The sequence below is a fragment of the Chiroxiphia lanceolata genome, chromosome 1, assembly GCF_009829145.1.
Source record: "Chiroxiphia lanceolata isolate bChiLan1 chromosome 1, bChiLan1.pri, whole genome shotgun sequence".
Lineage (NCBI taxonomy): Eukaryota > Metazoa > Chordata > Aves > Passeriformes > Pipridae > Chiroxiphia > Chiroxiphia lanceolata.
In genome coordinates this window covers 73749635-73767381 of record NC_045637.1, presented here as the reverse complement: position 1 = coordinate 73767381, position 17747 = coordinate 73749635, and the positions used below count along the sequence as shown (strand labels likewise).

General features: G+C 37.8%; 1 protein-coding gene across 7 annotated transcripts in view; it reads left to right on the top strand.

Moving 5' to 3' along the window:
* SEMA5A (semaphorin 5A) overlaps positions 1 to 17747 on the top strand; it is a 333475-nt gene that overhangs the window by 285951 nt on the left and 29777 nt on the right. For all 7 annotated transcript variants that reach the window (XM_032697771.1, XM_032697806.1, XM_032697781.1 and 4 more), the window contains one exon: positions 7264 to 7489. In XM_032697771.1, the coding sequence (XP_032553662.1) occupies positions 7264 to 7489 (226 nt within the window). The remainder of the gene's footprint in view (positions 1 to 7263; positions 7490 to 17747) is intronic.

Below are 17747 nucleotides of genomic sequence, written 5' to 3'. Positions count from 1 at the left end.
CAGGACAAAGATAATTTAATCCTTAGTCCTTTGACAGGCCCTTCTGGGCTTCTCAAATTTTAGTGAGTTCAAGTGATGACATCTCCAACTTCTTGTCCCTCCACTTCTGGAGGTTCCCATCTCACAGTGGAGCTGCTAGAACAAGAGGCAGGTTTATTCTATGCCACATCCTAATGCTGCGTGCAAAACCACAGATAAAGTGGGATTTGCAATAAGATTCCTGACTATCAAATGACCCCTGAATACCTGTCTCGTAAGCAGGAACTTACCTGCAAAACAGTAATTTTCTGTAGTAAAAATTTCCTTCAGAAAAGTTTGATGAGTTTGACATAAAATGTGCCTTTCAAGCAAGGAATTAATTACACAAATGGGTGGTAGAGAAAAAGTGGAGGCTTTGTTCACTCCAAAATTTGATGAGTTTATGAAAAGGTGATTAAAGTTGGAACTTTTCTTATCTAAGTAAAATGAATGATGTTGAATATAGGAAGGAATTGAGTCCTGACCTGCTCTAGTCTAATGACCTACCCAACAGACCCTGAACTCCTGCAAGGAAAAGGAATCCAAATCCAACCTTTAATTCCTTTTAAATTGCCCTTTACCAAAGGATTTTTTTTCCAATTCTTTTGTTTAAAATACAGAAAATTGAAATAGAAAGTTGTGCTCAGTCAGTATTTGAGGCCAAAAAACCCACATCTGTTCACTTCAGAAGAAACTTGTTCTTTTTGCGTAGGATAAATTATTTTCCTCCCTCTATCCATCAAAATATTTTTAAAAACCTGTTGTGGACACAACCTTCTACCCTTGCTTTACATCACTGAAGGATTGCATCTGCACTGAGCAGTAGCCTCTGAAGTCCTGGTTTCAATGGAATCAAGAAAACTACTCTCATTGATGTCAAGTGAGGCTAAAATACAGCCTACAAACTATGATGTCTTAGTGTGATTAAAATACAGTGGGGATCTGACAAATTCTTTTGTGATCTGTTTTTTAAGTATAACTGTAAAGTTTACAATGTAGAAGATACTTTGCTTAATGGCTTGAACTTAATGGGGTTTGGATATTCTTTCATGTCATGCTTATGAAATAGTATTGTAACTGCAAAATTACACTAAAATACAGTATATTTAATGGCATTTGGTTGAAGAACCTGGCTTTTTAAACTGTGGAAATAAATATAAATATGATCAGAGACTTATCTTTTCTTGGTTTTAGTTTAAAAATGCTTTTCTAAATGGATAAGGCTTTACATTTCTGTAATGAAAAGAAATAAACCATTAATTTTTTCAAGTTCAGTTAGGGATTTTTCTGAGTATGTTTATCAACCACTTCAAGACAAATGTTATCTATCTTTTGGTCCTTAGAGAGAGAGAGAGAGGGTGTATTAGTCCTTCATGTTTTGATGATTAGTCCTACACGTTTTGATGTGTAAACAAGGCCCCCTATACATTGAAACTGTTTTTCTCTAGAGTGTATTAACACTGTTACATTTTTTTGGGCTTTGTTTTGGTTACATGTGAGAGCTATCCTTTTCTTTTACCACATATTGCTGTGACAAACTCAAAGACTGAGAGGTGGCTGAGAGACTCAGGTTCTCATACCTTACAACCCTGTCTTGTCCCAGGTGACATCCTACACCGTTCAATTTATGGATCAGCAACATTCTTTTCTGTTGATGTCTTAATACCTGAAGAATCATTTTGGGCCAGTCGAACTGAAGTTTAGCATGATGAAACAAAAAGCAAAAATGTATAGTACTTTTTAATCAATGGATTGTTTGGTGATTCCAAAAATATTTGAAAAGTAATTCCATATATTAAAAGCAAAACATAAAAGACAACTGAAAATATTTAAACTAGTAATGTTGATTTAGCTGTCTTGTCTGTAACACTAACAAGTGAGAAAGAAAAACACAGATGAGAACTAAAGTCCATTCAACCTAGACATACTATATACATGAAAGAAATAAGAGTTTGTTAGGAGAAATCCCTCCATAATATAAACATAAGTAGGAATAGAACTCCCTATCTGAATTCTGGATTTAATAAAAAAAATTGTAGTTCAAATGTAGATAATATTTTGGCCTAGTTTCCTAAGGAGGTATCAGACTATCATGCTGTTTGGTTAATTTAAATAAAACTTAAGCTAGGAGGAAAAGTCTCAGAGATTAACAAAATTGTCAGGAATTTGACTAAAGTAGCTATGCAGAGCAGAGAAAAAATTAATTTGTCCTATGTCCTCCATGAGAAAACAGTAGAAATTTGTTCTATGTTATTTAACAATAGTCTCCTACAGTTTGAAATAAGATGTTTTGAAAATAATATTTTAGTTGTCCTTTTCTAAAAGAATATAACCAAATAATTCTAAATAAATCTTGCTAGAAAACATGATATTAATATTCTTTTTTTCATTATACACAAATACTAGGAAATATTATTTAAAAACAGAAGCAAGGTAGTTGCTTAATGGCATAGTCAATATTTATGTTCTATGATTCCAAATTATGATTTTAATTTATGATGCCTTTTCTCATATTGCCACCAGTATTCTTCATGATAATTTATTTATGTTAATTTATCATTTTCATAGACATGTATTTTGTGAGGCATATATTTATTTGTATATTTTGTGTAAAATTCCCAATGATCCATTGAGTTGTCCCCTGAAATTTAGTCTTTACAGGTCTTATTTTATGGCATCTTTACCAGGTACAGCCAGGCCATAATTTAACAGTGTCCACTGACTAAATCCACCCTAAACTAAAAGCCATGATATGATGAATTAGATCACAAGTTTTAGGACAACTTGCAAAGAGAACTTCGAGGATGTGGTTAAGTTTGAACTATTACAATGATACTTTTGGAGTCTGTAAATGGCCTCAAGTAATTCTTGTTCTGAGTCCACAAGTGTACCCGAAGAACTAACGTACTTAAACCTATCATATGAGCCCCTGAAGTTTTCTTCTATGAGTAGCTGGAGAATCTCCCAGGAGAGCTTGACCCCATCTCTTCATTCAGTCCTTGTGGAATGTATGAGGTGGAGTATAGTGGCCACAGTCTCAGTTCCTCTGTTGAAGCAGAATGTTTCACTGCTTTTCTAACTCTGTTTACCACTGTTCAGCTGAGACCTCAGTGTTTCATCTGAGATTTTTATTCATCTGAGACATATGTGGTTACTTGATCAATGTATCCATGATTCTAGACAGTAGAATTGCTTTGGAGAGGGCCATATTCCTGAAATCCCGCTTGAGTAAATTTTTCAAGCATTGGACAAGGTGATAAGGGGAGGATAATCAAAGCAAAAGTATCAGTTTCCATATTTGCAGTCTCTGTCAAATCTTCCCAATTGGACTATGTCTCCATGCTAGCAGCACTTAATATATCCACATGTGATCAGAATTGTGCCTTTTCTCTCCTCTCCTTTACTTATTTTCAAATCTAAGACCATTCAGAGCAAGATCATTGTTCTGCTTATACTGGAATTTTGTAGAATCAGATCACATCGGTGCTTTCGACAAGCACCGTGCAATTTCTAATTCCTCTATGGCAGATGTGGTAGTTGGTAGAGCAGTTTGCTGTACTAGCTGTTCGTGAGAGCAGCCAGCAGTCTCTGCCAGGTTATTATCAGTGCCAGAACTTCACGGAGTCATCCATTCTGGTGATAGTCCTCTGCATTTTCTCACAGAGAGATTATTTACTGCTGTAAATATTTTCTGTGTAAACAATGTGTACTCTTCTTTCCTCTGACATTCTGGGCCTTTCATGGGTATTATCTCACGGTTAAATAATCAAGCCTGGCATCAGTCAAACTTTCATATAAGCTATGCACCAAGCAAGAAGAAAGGAAAAACTAATAAATGGTCTCCGCAGATACTCTTCAGGAACATCTTTCTTTCTGGCTCATGTAATAGCATAAGACTATACCTTCTGTTATGGTGTTTGAAGGGACTACACATCCTGAAGCACACTGAATACTAGTAGTCTATCTTTCCAGAAGCGAGTGAGCTGACGTGTTCATCTCAGATGTGTGTTAGCAAAGCAACATTCAATATGCTGCCACTAAATTAACTTCTTCCCCTACTGCCTATTTTTATTTGACAAAAGGTTCATTGCATATCTCACATATTCTATTTTACATGACCCTCACCTGTCTATGCCATGGTGAGTAAAGAAAGCTCTCACATTTCTAGTAACTTTTATTTTTGATTGAAAAATATCGGTACAAAAATCAATAATAAATGAGGTGCTGAAACTTTTAGACCATTGTGACTATATTGAAACAAATACCATAGTAGCTATTATACAGATTGAATTTTTCCTGCTTATATACTACTAGAAAAGAGTTTGCGTTTCAAGATGTTTGAAAGCGATACAGCAGATCTCCTTTTCCAGTTCATTTGCATTTGCAACAGGAATACTTTGATTCAGAAAACTGAAATCTATGGCAAATGTTAAATGGATTAAAAGCCGTTTCATTGACAAGTTGAAAAATGTGATGTCAATGGACATATAAATTACTGGGATGTGTCTAGCAGAGTCTGCCTGGAATCAGTTCTTGGGTCAATAGCACTTAACATTTTTATCAACAGTCTAGACAGTGATATAAGACATTTTCAGTAAGGCTTGAGCATGACAGAGATTGTTGAGGTAGTACATAACATGCTAGAAAATTGCAGAAGCTAATAAAATGTATTTCAATATTGCCAAATATCCGCCTCTTATGTGGGATAGGAAACTATATGTAGTTGTAAAGCTGTGATTTAGAGAAGGACAGGTTATCAGAGATAATTGAGTCTACTTATGCTCTTTGTGCAATGTTGTGGAAGGAAAAAGCACTAATGTAATAATGTACATATTAAAGTCAGACTGTCAAGTAGAATGGGGTCATGTTTGCCTTTGCATGCTGTATTGATAAGACTGTTTCTAGAATGCCAAGTCAGATTTTGGTGTCCAGTCTTAAGTAAAATAAGGAAATAGGACAGAAGGAAGACATTGGGGTGCACAGGACCTAGAGATGAAGTTTTAAAACCTGCACAGCTTTAAGAATTTCAGCTTATTTTATCATTATGTATGAGTACTTGGTCATGAAAAACTTTTTTGTACATAGGGGACAAGAAACACTTTCAGTATCATTGATAAAAGCACAGCAAAATTCAGTGACTGGAAAATTAAATTAAGTGGAAAATGCAGCCTTGAATTAATTTGCAATTTGTTGCCTTTGAGGATTACTAAATAGTGGAACAGCTGATGCAGGGAGGTGATAGACTCATCAGTGCTAGATGTCTTTAAATAAAAATAGGGAGGGAAAGGTAAAGTGCTCTTACTAAAAGATGCACTGTAATCCAGTCACTGGAGGGGACTGCACATTGGAGGTGAGTAGCCAGTTCAGATAACAAGCAGGGTAGTTCTGACTGCGGCTGACATCTGTTAATTTTGTGATTTCTTTTTTTACAATTCATGTGCTGCAAGAACAGTCATACACGTTCTGTCCTCAGACTAAAACATACCTGATTTAAATAGTTGCCTGGAGGAGTCATGAAGAAAATTACTTCCCCTGCTGTACACAGGACAAGGTTGTTCTTTGCTGTCTTCTGACCCAGAAACCAGTCAAGGCTGAAACTCAGGTCCCAGAAAGGTTGATCCAGTCCTCTGCTCTAAAGAGATCCTCTTTCCTAAATGGTGCCTGAGTATCTTGTGGTCACCATAGCAGTAATCACCAGGTTTTAGGTGGGAAGGAACTTTGCACAGCCTTGAGGAGCAAACAGGAGTAGTCCAGCTGAAGCCTTTGGGCTAAAAGCTCTCTTTCTGAAATTCCACAAAACTGTAAAAGCAGGAAGTTTGTCACAAATGCGTCTGGCCTCTGAACATGAGAATCTTGAACATAACACTGGGTTCTCTGGTGCATTGCTCTATAAGTGAGGCAGAGGTTCCTGGGGAATTTTTTTTTCCAATTCTAACAGATGGAAAAATTAGAAGGGCTTTCAGACAAAGAATTTTCTTTTAGATCTGAAATAGCAACACAGCACTTAAACCCAAATGTGTATTGAAAGCAATTGCTCTCAAACTCATTGTGTATATTAATAAGTTAGACTATCTGAGAGAAGAGGTAGTGGACTGAGGAAAGTATGAGATAAGAAAGCTATTATCACCATGGGAAAGAGAGGAGCAGGTAATCTATTGCTTGTTGGAACATGGTGGTATCAGCGGGGGTAGGAGTTATGGAAGAAGGAGGTTGTACTATGTGATAAAACCATTATTTCTATTGTTTCCTTATTTTTTTTAGAATTCAATGGAATTACGAACTTTAGTGGGCTCCTTTTCAGAAGGTTATTCCTGCTTAGTTTCTCTCTAAGAGGTCAGAGGTAGCAAGAGAATTTAAAATTGTTCCACTGGTGCCTATTTCTTTTTGTCTTTAATAATTTGTCAGTGGGAATTTATTTTTATATTTAATGGTTGTTTAATTTCCTCCGTATAGTTTACAAAGCATTTGCATTAGATGAATTGTATTTTGCTCTGGAAAATGAATAGGCAGGACCTACAGGCCGTGATGATACTCATAAGAAAACATGTATTGTGAAGTCTGACAGTACTGATAAGTCTGCATTTGTGAGAATACTGGCAATTCTACATTGTTTCTCAGATGCAATCTGTTCCTTTTAGTGCATTCAGTCCACAGGGAATTTACTTCTGAAGATAGGTTTAGCAATGCTGGAGCTATGAGTAACGTGCACCTCAGGGAGCTAGAATCTGTAGTAGAAAACATTTTTTGTCTGTTGTCCCCTTTGTAATACATAAGCAATACACAAAATGGACAGTGGTTTGGTTATTCATATGCCACTAGATTTTTCCAAGGAATTATTTTTTGCTTGTTTGTGTCAAGTACTTGCAGTTTATCAGAATGCTTCCTAATTAAAAGCTTTAGCATATTTAGCTAAACCTTATTTGGGGCTATAAATTTATGAAGGATGTGCTTTATCATGGTACTTATAGTGGTTTTTTTACTGATTTTATGGATATAATAGATCTAATTTGTAGTGGCATATTATTGCTCTTAGCAGTGTGATACTCTGCTTGCATAGAAGCAGAAAAAACACTTTCAGTTTGAAATTGGAATTAAGTTTATTGATGATCACTGTCATTGGAAATGCTGGAAAAAGTATCAGAGGCTTTTTTTAATTGGTTATCTTTTTGTCTGTTTTGAGGGTTTCTGGGGTGTTTTTAAAGTCATATTTGCTGATTGTATTCATTATGACCATTTTTCTTTCAGGAATATCAGCCTTGTAACACCAACGCCTGCCCAGAGTTAAAAAAGACAACTCCCTGGACACCTTGGACCCCAGTCAATATTTCAGACAATGGTGGTCACTATGAACAACGTTTCCGATACACGTGCAAAGCGCGCTTGCCTGACCCAAATTTACTGGAGGTGGGAAGGCAACGGATTGAAATGCGCTACTGTTCCAGTGATGGCACCAGTGGATGCTCGACAGATGGTAAGCAAAGCTAAAGTGGCTGCATGATGCCTCCTGCTAGCGAGACGTCTGCAGTTCCATTTTCAGTACACAGTGGAAGGTTTTGCTTGCTGGTGTTTTGTGTAGCAGAACTGATAATGAAAAGGAGGACATAGTGATCGCAACAGGGAATCTTGCCTGTGTTTCTTCGGGATGTAGCATCATCATTCAGACTAAGCAAGTGTCTTTTACCATCAGTTATGAGATTTGTCAAGTTATTTTGATTTTCTTTTCAATAATCTGGTTCTTGGAAGAATCTCCTTATACTCTCTTGAGCTTTTCCTGTGGGAGAATTTGTGCAACATTACCATATTTGCTGAATATCTAGCTGGAATATGGAGTATCGATGCTGAGAAGAACTTTTGCTCAGTAATGTGAAAGTAATGACTGTAAGATTCATACAGGTGTTTAAATAAATAAGGAGTATATGAACTGGATAATTTGTATTATAGAAGTTTATGTTGTTCTATTGCTAGTAATTTAAAATTTTGTTTATTTCTGAGACAGAAAACTGAACTTCTTCCAAATCTTTTTAACTTTAGATCACTTTAAATTGGAATTATTTTGTTTCAGAATTTTCTTCTTTCCCTATGAGTAATACATGGCTTTGAATAAATTTATATATATATATTATATATATATATAAAAACCAGGAAACCTTCTGACAGTTCTTCTAATTTTATTAATGCTTTTCATGAATTATCCAGTTTTAATTATATATCAGTGTATCTTTTTATGTATTATATTTTAGTCATATAATCTAAAGAAATACTGATTTTTTATTATTATATTATATAATTATATTATATATAATATATATATAATATATATATTATATATATAATATATATTATTATATTATATATATTATATTATATATATTATATTATATTATTATCTATAGTATTATAGACCTATTTTCCACTTATACAGGCTTTTGTATCTTTTTTGTATCAAGTTAGGTGAAAAAAACACCAGTGTGTAGCTGAAGACATTTGGCTTATCTAAGATCAAAAAGAGAGAACAGTTTCTGAGTCCTTAGGCTTTCTAATTCTCAATATTTTTCAGACAGCCCAACTATTGTGAAAGTGATTATTAAACTCCTGCCTGTATTAGGTTTACATATCAAGGTTTTGGTAGCAGGGGAGGCTGCAGAGTTGGCTTCTGTGATAAGATACTAGAAAATTCCATCCTGCTCCCTTGACCTTCATCCTGTATAAAACCTATAAAACCTTTGTTGTATCACTTGACATCTGTGCCTCTCTGGAGGGAGCAGGATGTTAATAATTTTTTGAAGATATATATTGAACTGCATGAAATAATAAAATAAAATCCATGGTGCTCCGGATAAGGCTTAGTTTTGTGTTCTGTGTCATTCACAATTCAGTTAATCTAGTGTCAAATGTAGATTCTTTTAGCTGTGGATAGCAAGGCAGATTTTGGCATGGAGCAACTCTTGGCACAAGTGTTTCTTCTATTCTCCTGTTTTCATTCAAACTAAATTTTAAACTAGTATTTAGCAAATATTTTGCTCTGCTATGATTGGTGTATATGAGAGGTGTACTTCCCTTGTCCTTATGAGATTTTCAGGTGGTGGTGCTTCTTTTCACTATCTTCCAGCGCTTCAACATTGATGAAATCTTTTAAAATTTCATGAGATTAAATGAGAAAGAGAATATTTTTCCCACCAGATAACACAGACTTAGGAGAGTTATCACAACAACTAGAAGCAGACCTGCAAGAGAATCTAGGTATATCCTTGTCTGACAGCTGAGATGTCAGACTTAAGAAAGGAATATACAAAAGCCAATGCGTGGCAGAGAGAGCACATTAGTAGGGTAGACCAATGAAAGAGCCAGTTTGTTCTAGATCACATTGCTGCAAGAAAATTAAACATGGTACAGAGACACCTCTCTCAACCCTTCAGTCATCATTGTAAGTCCTCTCCTGGAGTTTGATGCATGAACTGACTCCTGTAGAATATAGTCAGAAGTAACAGACTCTATATTTTGTTAAACAGAGCTTTTGGGCAGTGTGGTGGGGTGGGAGGTGGTTCAGGTGTGTTCTTTGCCTGATTAGCTTGAAGATTTTTTTTTTTGCTTCTGAACATAATACTCCTGAATTTCCTGGTGGTGTACTTTTTTGTTGCATCTTGCTGAAACTGCAGCTTTGATTCATTTGGAAATAATTCATCATTGGAGTAATATATGTGGGTGACCCCAGCCATGTTGCATAGTAATAGAAATGTTCATCTGGGCGAAGAATTTTTGCTGACTAATCCCAAAACTACTGAATATTTAAATACTTTATATTGAGTACTCGACAGGGCAGAAACTATTATACATATGTCTGTTCTTCCTAGTGAGTGCCCTTATAATTTTGTCATTAATTTGTGTTCATTCTTCAATTCTTTTTGGCCAGTGAGTCTTTAATTATTCTGTACTGAAAGATCAAGCCCAATCAGTGTTCCAAGTGGCTGCATTGACCAATATACTTCTGGTGAAAACAGCCACATTTTATTTTGAGGCTATTTGTTTAGTCATTTTCTGATTATGGATGTCAGAGCGGTATGGAGCGGAACATTTGCTGGGGGAGGGTGAGGGGGGCCACCATTTTGATTTGCTGCTCAGATGAAACTTACTGACTGCCTCTAAAGTGCAGGATTCAAGAACACTTCCCTGCTCCCAGGTTTAAATTTGGGCCAACACAGCACCACTCTACTGTTCCTTGATTTCATTTGAAGAAAACACATGAATAAGAGTCATGTAGATGTAGCTGTTGGAACAGAAGAAACTCACGGGAATAGGAAACCATGAATTGTGGCAGACACCTTCATAGTTTCTGGCTAGATAGAAAGAAAACATCATAACTTACTTCCACCTGACCAGAGCCTGGATACTGTGAAACATTCTTTTCATTATCTTCATATTGAATTGTAGCAATTTTCTGGCTTTTATAGAAAGATTAATTCTGGTACAGCATGCTTGGCACACCTCATTACCAAAGATGTGTTCTGATCAAAAGATCAGTGCTCTGCTCCTTGCAGATAGGAGCCATTTGTTAAAAATTTTTTCATTGCCTACAGTCTCCCACCGTGCAACTGTAGTCATGCCGTGTTAAGCAGAATCATGTTTCACTGTCAGATGGTAGCAAAGCAAACTTCCTTTGCAGTCTGAGCTTAGAGCTAGAACTTCTTCCCAGAAACCCTCTAAATTCCTCCTGAGTGTGGTAAGATTTCTCTATCAATCAAGCAAACACCAGCATTTGCACACATGCTTTTCTAATTTGAAGTTTGATTAAGAGGAAGGAATAATACATCTTGTTCTTTACCTCTGGGTTTTCATATAGTGCTCAGATAGGAAAGAGGCAGCTATTTCAAATAAACTGAGTGAGATTGTACATTGTTGCACATCTTAATGCAATTTCTGTACAGTCCAGCATTAATAGTCTAGAAATTGCATTACCATAGGCTTTAATGTGTATTTATGAAGCGTATTAAATATCTACATTAAACGTACTGATGCTCTGTAAGATTATCTGATATATAAACACTGTCAATTTTATTGAAAACATATTTTTTTAAATCCAGGGGTAAAAATTTCACAAGGTATCAGGTTGACTGATTTTTTTCCAGGTTGAATTTGTCTTACCAAAATCTAGACTCCATTGTAGTCTGCAGAGCCAGCAATAGCACCTTGAGGAATGAGGGATCCATTGAAGATAAGCTCTTGTACAATGGGCACAAATTACCCTCTGGAGGTACCACTTTCTTTCCAAGGTGTAAGGAAACAGCAATGATGAGCTTAGACAAGACACTTGAATTTGACATGGCCAGAGTTAGACCAGATTAGCTCCCAAAATAGCTTCAGAAGGCAATTAAACAAAGACAATACTTCTAATTTTGGTTTGAAAAAGTCTTTTGTTTGCTTTTTTTCTTTATTTTTTTTCCTTTTTTTTCCTTCTTTTTTTTTCCTTTCTTTTTTTCCTTTTTTTTTTTTTTTGGAGTGGCTGGGGAGTTGGGGGGAGGTGATAGGAAGGGAGAATAAATTCTGAAGAAAAGTCGCAAATTCCTTAAAGGAAAAGGAGAAAAAGTCACCTGGAAATCTGAGCTTAGATTCCCAGTTATCACTACTTTCTCTATGCCAAACTTAAAACACTAGTTATTTTTGAAGGCAGGATGTAATTTTGTCTGAATTACTGTTTTAGTGGCTATGCTCTCTTGTGAAAAGATTTATTAAATCCTACTGTTAACCACAGGAAATCTATAGTGCACTCAGAATTTAGTACAGAATAAAACATGCGCTGATAATCCAGCATGTCCTCTAGTCAGGAGGAGTATATGTTATCTCTTATACTGTCTTATAGAAGTTAAACTGTGGAATTCTGAGTAAGAACAAAATGAATTATGGAATTTAGAACTGAATTTGATGACAAAATCAGGTTTGATTGACAAACAACCATTCCTTAATGGAATTTTGGGATTATATATTTAAATACAGAAAACCTAGGTACATACACGAAATAAAGTTCTCGTGCTAACATAACATCCTCCATCTGCACACTGTTTGTTTTTTTTTAAATATGTTATCTTTGCGTTGCATTATTGTTGGCCATTACATTTTACCATTTAAATTTTAATATGTGTTGAAAGTTTATAAAGTTTCTGTAAGTTATAGGTATTTAGACCTGAAGGTAATAAAGTTTTATCCTTCAATAACATTGTCAAATACCTTGCAGGCTGCCTTCAGAAAGTGACAACATTGAAACAATCTTTGCTTATCCTTGTTCCTTCCAGCACTTTAAACAGTGTTTCATGCTGTCATTTAGAAATTATTCAGGATACTTGAATTTTGGCTTCAGATCGTCTTTTCCCAAAGTCATGAACCTAGACTGCTTGGATAATTGAATTTTCTTTGTTAGGTCGGAACGTGAGGACATAAGTCATAAATCAGTCAAGTAATATAATTTATCAGGTGTCACAGCTACTTCTCTCTTATTTAGAGCTGTATTACTTAGCTACAGGCTAGACTAGGGAATTATTATAAAACTATACACTTTATTAAAGCCTTACTTTAAGGCAAATTAATTGAACTTGGCTGGGAGTGTTGCAGTTTTCAAATAGAATCAGGTCAATCAAAGTCTCATTACAGGCTTTTGCAAAGGCAGATTTTTTCTCTTGTGCTAGTCAGGGCAGGTGATTTTCATGTTAATATGTCTCCAAACAGGATTCATTTCTTGTGGCTTTATAAAACTATTTCAATTCAACTAAAAAGTTTTAAAAATTTACTTAGAAATTATCAAATCATCTGTGTTTGGATAAGAATTATGTAATTTATTTGGGCAATTATTTTCTGTTATGTGTGCATTATTGAACAAGTAAGTCATCACCAATGCAGTGCTAATTTCTCTGTAATTTTACCCATATTGAAAAAAGCATAAATACTTGAAATGAGAGAAAAGTCTTCTATTCAGATGTCAGTTTATATCTTCTGTCTTCTTTGATCTTGAAAGTCCACAAAATCACTGTGATTGCTTCTACTGAAGTTTTTGCAGTACTTGTTGTTACTCACAGAAATTTTCACTATAAGGAAGAGCACAGGCCTGTTTAAAAGTGTACTGGGATTAAGTAGTTAAATCCCTTTTCTAGCCTCAGTGTGTGGCAGTTTATTACTGGAGTACAACTTCTGAACAATTGAAAATAAGCCTGTTGGTAAACTGCAAGCAGAATTCACACATTCTAGTTGTTCACAGTGCTCTAAGTCAGTCATAGGCTTTCTGAGAACAATTTAGTTTAAAACATTTGAACTATGAACCTTTCATAAAGGTCAGATCTGGATTTGATTTACAGCTGTTCTGTCTGTCTTCAGAAAGCTATTCATTAGTTTGCTGATGAGGCTATGACTGATCATACTTTTTGCAAATGAGACAACTATTTCTATAGATGGACTTTAAATAAGGGGGACTACGGTGTTGTTTGGCAACTAGACTTTTGCTTTGACCAAGCTGAGGGCATTGGTCCTTGCATCCTGTTTTAGCCACATATTTTTATCTTCAGGACAGTAACTGAGAAAAACAGAAGGCTTAATATTGATTTCTGTTGAGTGGCACAATCTGGTTTCTGTTTCTGCAGGTAGATGTGGAGCAATCTGAAAGCATCCCAAATTGCAAACAGAAGTGGCAAACAAGAAAACTACAGTTTATTGAGAAAATTTGAAGTTTTCAGTTTTGTGCCACTTGCTCTGGAAGATTACAATGCTTTTCTGTTTATACATTCCTCTATTGAATTTGATGAAAACTGTGATATGGCTAGGACTTGGTTCTGTATAGTATAGCCACTTACTTCCTGAAGAAGTTTTGCTTGGAGAACGTAATATTTTGGTTAATTTTGCATTGCTCCTCTGCCCTCCATCTCCTCTACCACCTCAGTTAATAAACAGGGCTTCTTAGCTGAAGGACTTGGGAGCCCAGAACTGGACCCAGCACTCCAGATGGGGTCTTTACCAGTGCTGGTAGAGGGGCAGGATCACCTTCCTTGACCTACTAGTAAGATTCTTCCCAATGTAACTCAAGTGCCTTCTTTTCCACAAGGGCACATTGCTGGTTCACAGTCAGCTTACTGTTGTCTTCCAGGACCCCAAGATCCTTCTCTGAAGAGCTACTTTCTAGGCAGTTGGCCTCAAAATGGGGTTGCATGGGGTTGTTCCTCCCTAATTGAACCCCATGACGTTACTCTCTGCCTAGTCAAAGTGTGTAAGACCCCAGGTCCTGAGCCACAAGCTCACCCAGGTGTTTTATTTTTAAAAACATATAAGGGTCCAAAATTTCACCCACTGAATATTTTGAAAGCCTTTGGTTCTTTATTACCTTGAGGTAGAGTAAAGAGAGAACAATGCACATATTTTTTCAGGTTTTACTAATTTTACTGATAATTTTAGAATATGGGAGAAAATAAGGATCTTGACAAAAGTTTAAAAAGGGTAACATACAGCCAAAAGAAAGCATTCCACAAAGCACTGACTTAGCACATGCTAACTCATACAATTCAGCACAATCTAACCCACCAGTTTTAAGTTACCCAAAATATTAAGAAAGCAGTAAAGAAAGAGAAGAGATTAAGAGAAGAAAAAAGAGTAGCACACACTAACCCACACAACTTGGAAAGAAAATGAGATTAAGATAAGATCATAGCTACTGCCAGAGAGTCCAGCTTTACATGATGGAAGTAGTTCTCAGGAGAGAGAGCATGGAGGCGCATGTTGCTGATTTTATGTGCTCTGGCCCCTGTGACCACACCTCCCATGTGAGACTTCCAGCTCACTGACCATTCTGTGGCTCTGGACCAGAGTGAGGGGTGGTGTAGCCTATCAGAGACTGGGTTAGGGGTTCCAGGATTCCTGGTGTGGAGGTGCTCCATTTTCTGCCCTTTTGACTGACAGCTGCTCCAGAGCTGCTCCATGAGGCTGCAGAGACTCACCATATGGGCTCTCTGAGTCCTTCCCCATCACCCACGCACACTTGAGTTGGTTCTGACCCAATAATATAATCCAGTGCCTCACAAAGTACAACATGATCCTCAGGTTTATCAGACACACTTGCAGTTTTGTATCATCAGCAAACTTGTGCAGTTCGTTAATGATGGTGTTAAACAGGATTGGACCCCGTACTGCCCCTTGGCATGCATCACTAGTAACTTTTCTTTTAATGACTGATCACAGTCCTCTGAGTCTAGTTGCTCAGCCAGTTTTCAATACATTACACTCTCCACTTATCTAGCTCATACTTTGTGGACTTGTCTATCAGGAGGTTATGAGAGTCATCTTGAAAACCCTTACTCATCATCATCATGGCTGGGCTTCGCGAACGAAGATCTAGGAAGGGCTCTACCCACGTTTGTTACAAGCGTGCTGGTGGCTAAAAAGGCCAATATGAGATAGACACGTCCGGTTGCAAAAGGTACAGCAGAAAGACTCCTTAGGTGGTATAATCTGCAAGACACGATTCTTTCTGCATTGCCTTTTCTCCTCAAGAGTGATCCTGTGTGCTTTTTAAAAAGCATCAACAGCATTATAGATAGTGTGTCTCAAGGCCTCTTGATTGGAGGCCAGAGTAGACTAGTTACGTTGATCAATATGGCCAAGGCTGAGATGTTGTTTCAGGGAGTCCTTGTATCTTCTCTTTGGGGCTCCTCTCATGCAGCAGCCGGTGGCAAGTTCACCATAAAGCAAGATCTTAGGGAGGCGGTGGTCCTTCATCCTTGAGACGTGCCCTGCCCAATGCAGCTGCGTTCTCAGCAACATGGCCTCAGTACTTGTGATTGCTGCTTGTTCTAGAATAGATGTATTGGTCACATAATCTGACCAGTGGATGTTTAGGATTGTATGGAGGCAGCATTGATGGAAGCGTTCTAGGAGACGCAGGTGGTGGCGGTAGATGACCCATGATTCAGATCCATATAAGAGAGTAGACAGCACTATGGCTCTGTAAACACTGATCTTGGGATACTGCCCCTTTTAGGCTTGAACTTAAGGTTGAAGTTAAGTTTACAGCACACCAGTCGATGGTCTGTTTGACATTCTGCACTGGGCATCACGCGGGTATGGTGGACATCGCGGACATCTCTCCGTCGCACCAAGACATAATCGATGAGGTGCCAATCCTTAGATCTAGGATGCATCCAGGTTGTCTACAAATTATTTTTCTGCTGAAAGATAGTGTTAGTGATGGTGAGCTGTTGCTCCACACAGAATTCTAGCAGAAGTTGACCATTATCATTGCAGTTTCCAGCACCATGCTTGCCTAATACTCCTTTCCAGGCTTCAAAGTTCTTTCCTACCTACTCTGACATTAAAATCACCAGGGATAATGATCTTATCATCTGCAGGTACCTTTTGGGTAAGGTGGCGCAGGTCGGTGTAGAATTTATCTTTTTCGGCAGAGTCAGCTTGGAGAGTTGGGGCACATTTGCTAAAGAGGACGTGTTGCTTGTTGTGTAGTGGAAGGCGTAGGGAGATAATGCGGTCAGAGTGACCTGTCAGCAGATTTTCGAGTTTAGGAACAATAGAGTTTTTAATCATGAAGCCAACTCCTGAGAGATGCTTTCAGTTTTGGGTTTACCTGACCAAAAGAGTATGTAACCGGCACCATGTTCTCTAAGGCTGCCTTCCTTGTGGAGACAAACTTCACTGAGAGCAGCTATGTTGATGCTGAGACGTGATAGTTCGTGAGCGATTAGGGCAGAGCGACGCTCAGGACGTCCACTATCTGCAGAATCAAGCATTGTTCTGATGTTCCAACATGCTAGAGTTAATTTAGGTACACCTTTGGAGGCAGGTGCATGCCTTTGTCTTTTGATCTTTGTGTGACCGCATTAGTAGAAGACGCCTATTGGCCACGGTCAACCAACCGGGTGAAACGGGAGATGAGCTTTGTTTAGGCCACCTTTTCTAGGTCCCTCTCTGAGTGGAGCAAGCAGTGCTGTCCTCGAAAAGGCTGCTTGGTCATTCAGGGTGCTGCCCCAAGAGACTGTCATCTCCGGTCAGTCTCAGATGACCAATATCCTGAACCGCCTGCATGCAGGGTTGGGTCTGCGACTGCCAGTGCACCTTTCACCTGCCGTCTCGACCCTTGCCCATCACTACAGGGCTTTGCAAATGTGGGTAAGGCCTTCGAGCCTGCGCAATGGATTTTTTAGGCGAGACGCAGTATGCGCAGAACTGGACCCACCCTTTAATCCTAAAGTTCATCTGTCAGGGCCGAGCGAGCTTGGACGCTGACAGCGAGATCCTTAGGATGTAGGTTTGTTTAGAGTGTCATTCTCTTAGATGGATGGCCTTACAGGGCTAAGTGAGCTCCATCTGCCTGGGTTTGGGGTTAGAGTTGTCCTTCTCCTAGGATGACTGCCAGAAGGCTAGCGGGCTCATCCTGTCCATGGACATGGTTTTATCTACCCCTTCGGTTTGGACCTGTCTGGCATGGGCGACCCTACCGAAGGCATGTACCATCACCAGCATAGCTTGCAATCGAAAACCCTTACTACAGTTGAGATAAGTAACATCCACTGTTCTCCCTCATCCATGAACCTAGTCACTTCATTGTTGAAAGCTATAATGTTGACCAAGGAACATATAGAACAGTATTTCCGGAACATAAACTGATCTTGGTATTTTACATGCCACTAATGGCATAATGTTAATTTTTTACTGTGTAGCTTCTGTCTGAAGGGAAAATTCTGAAAGCCCCT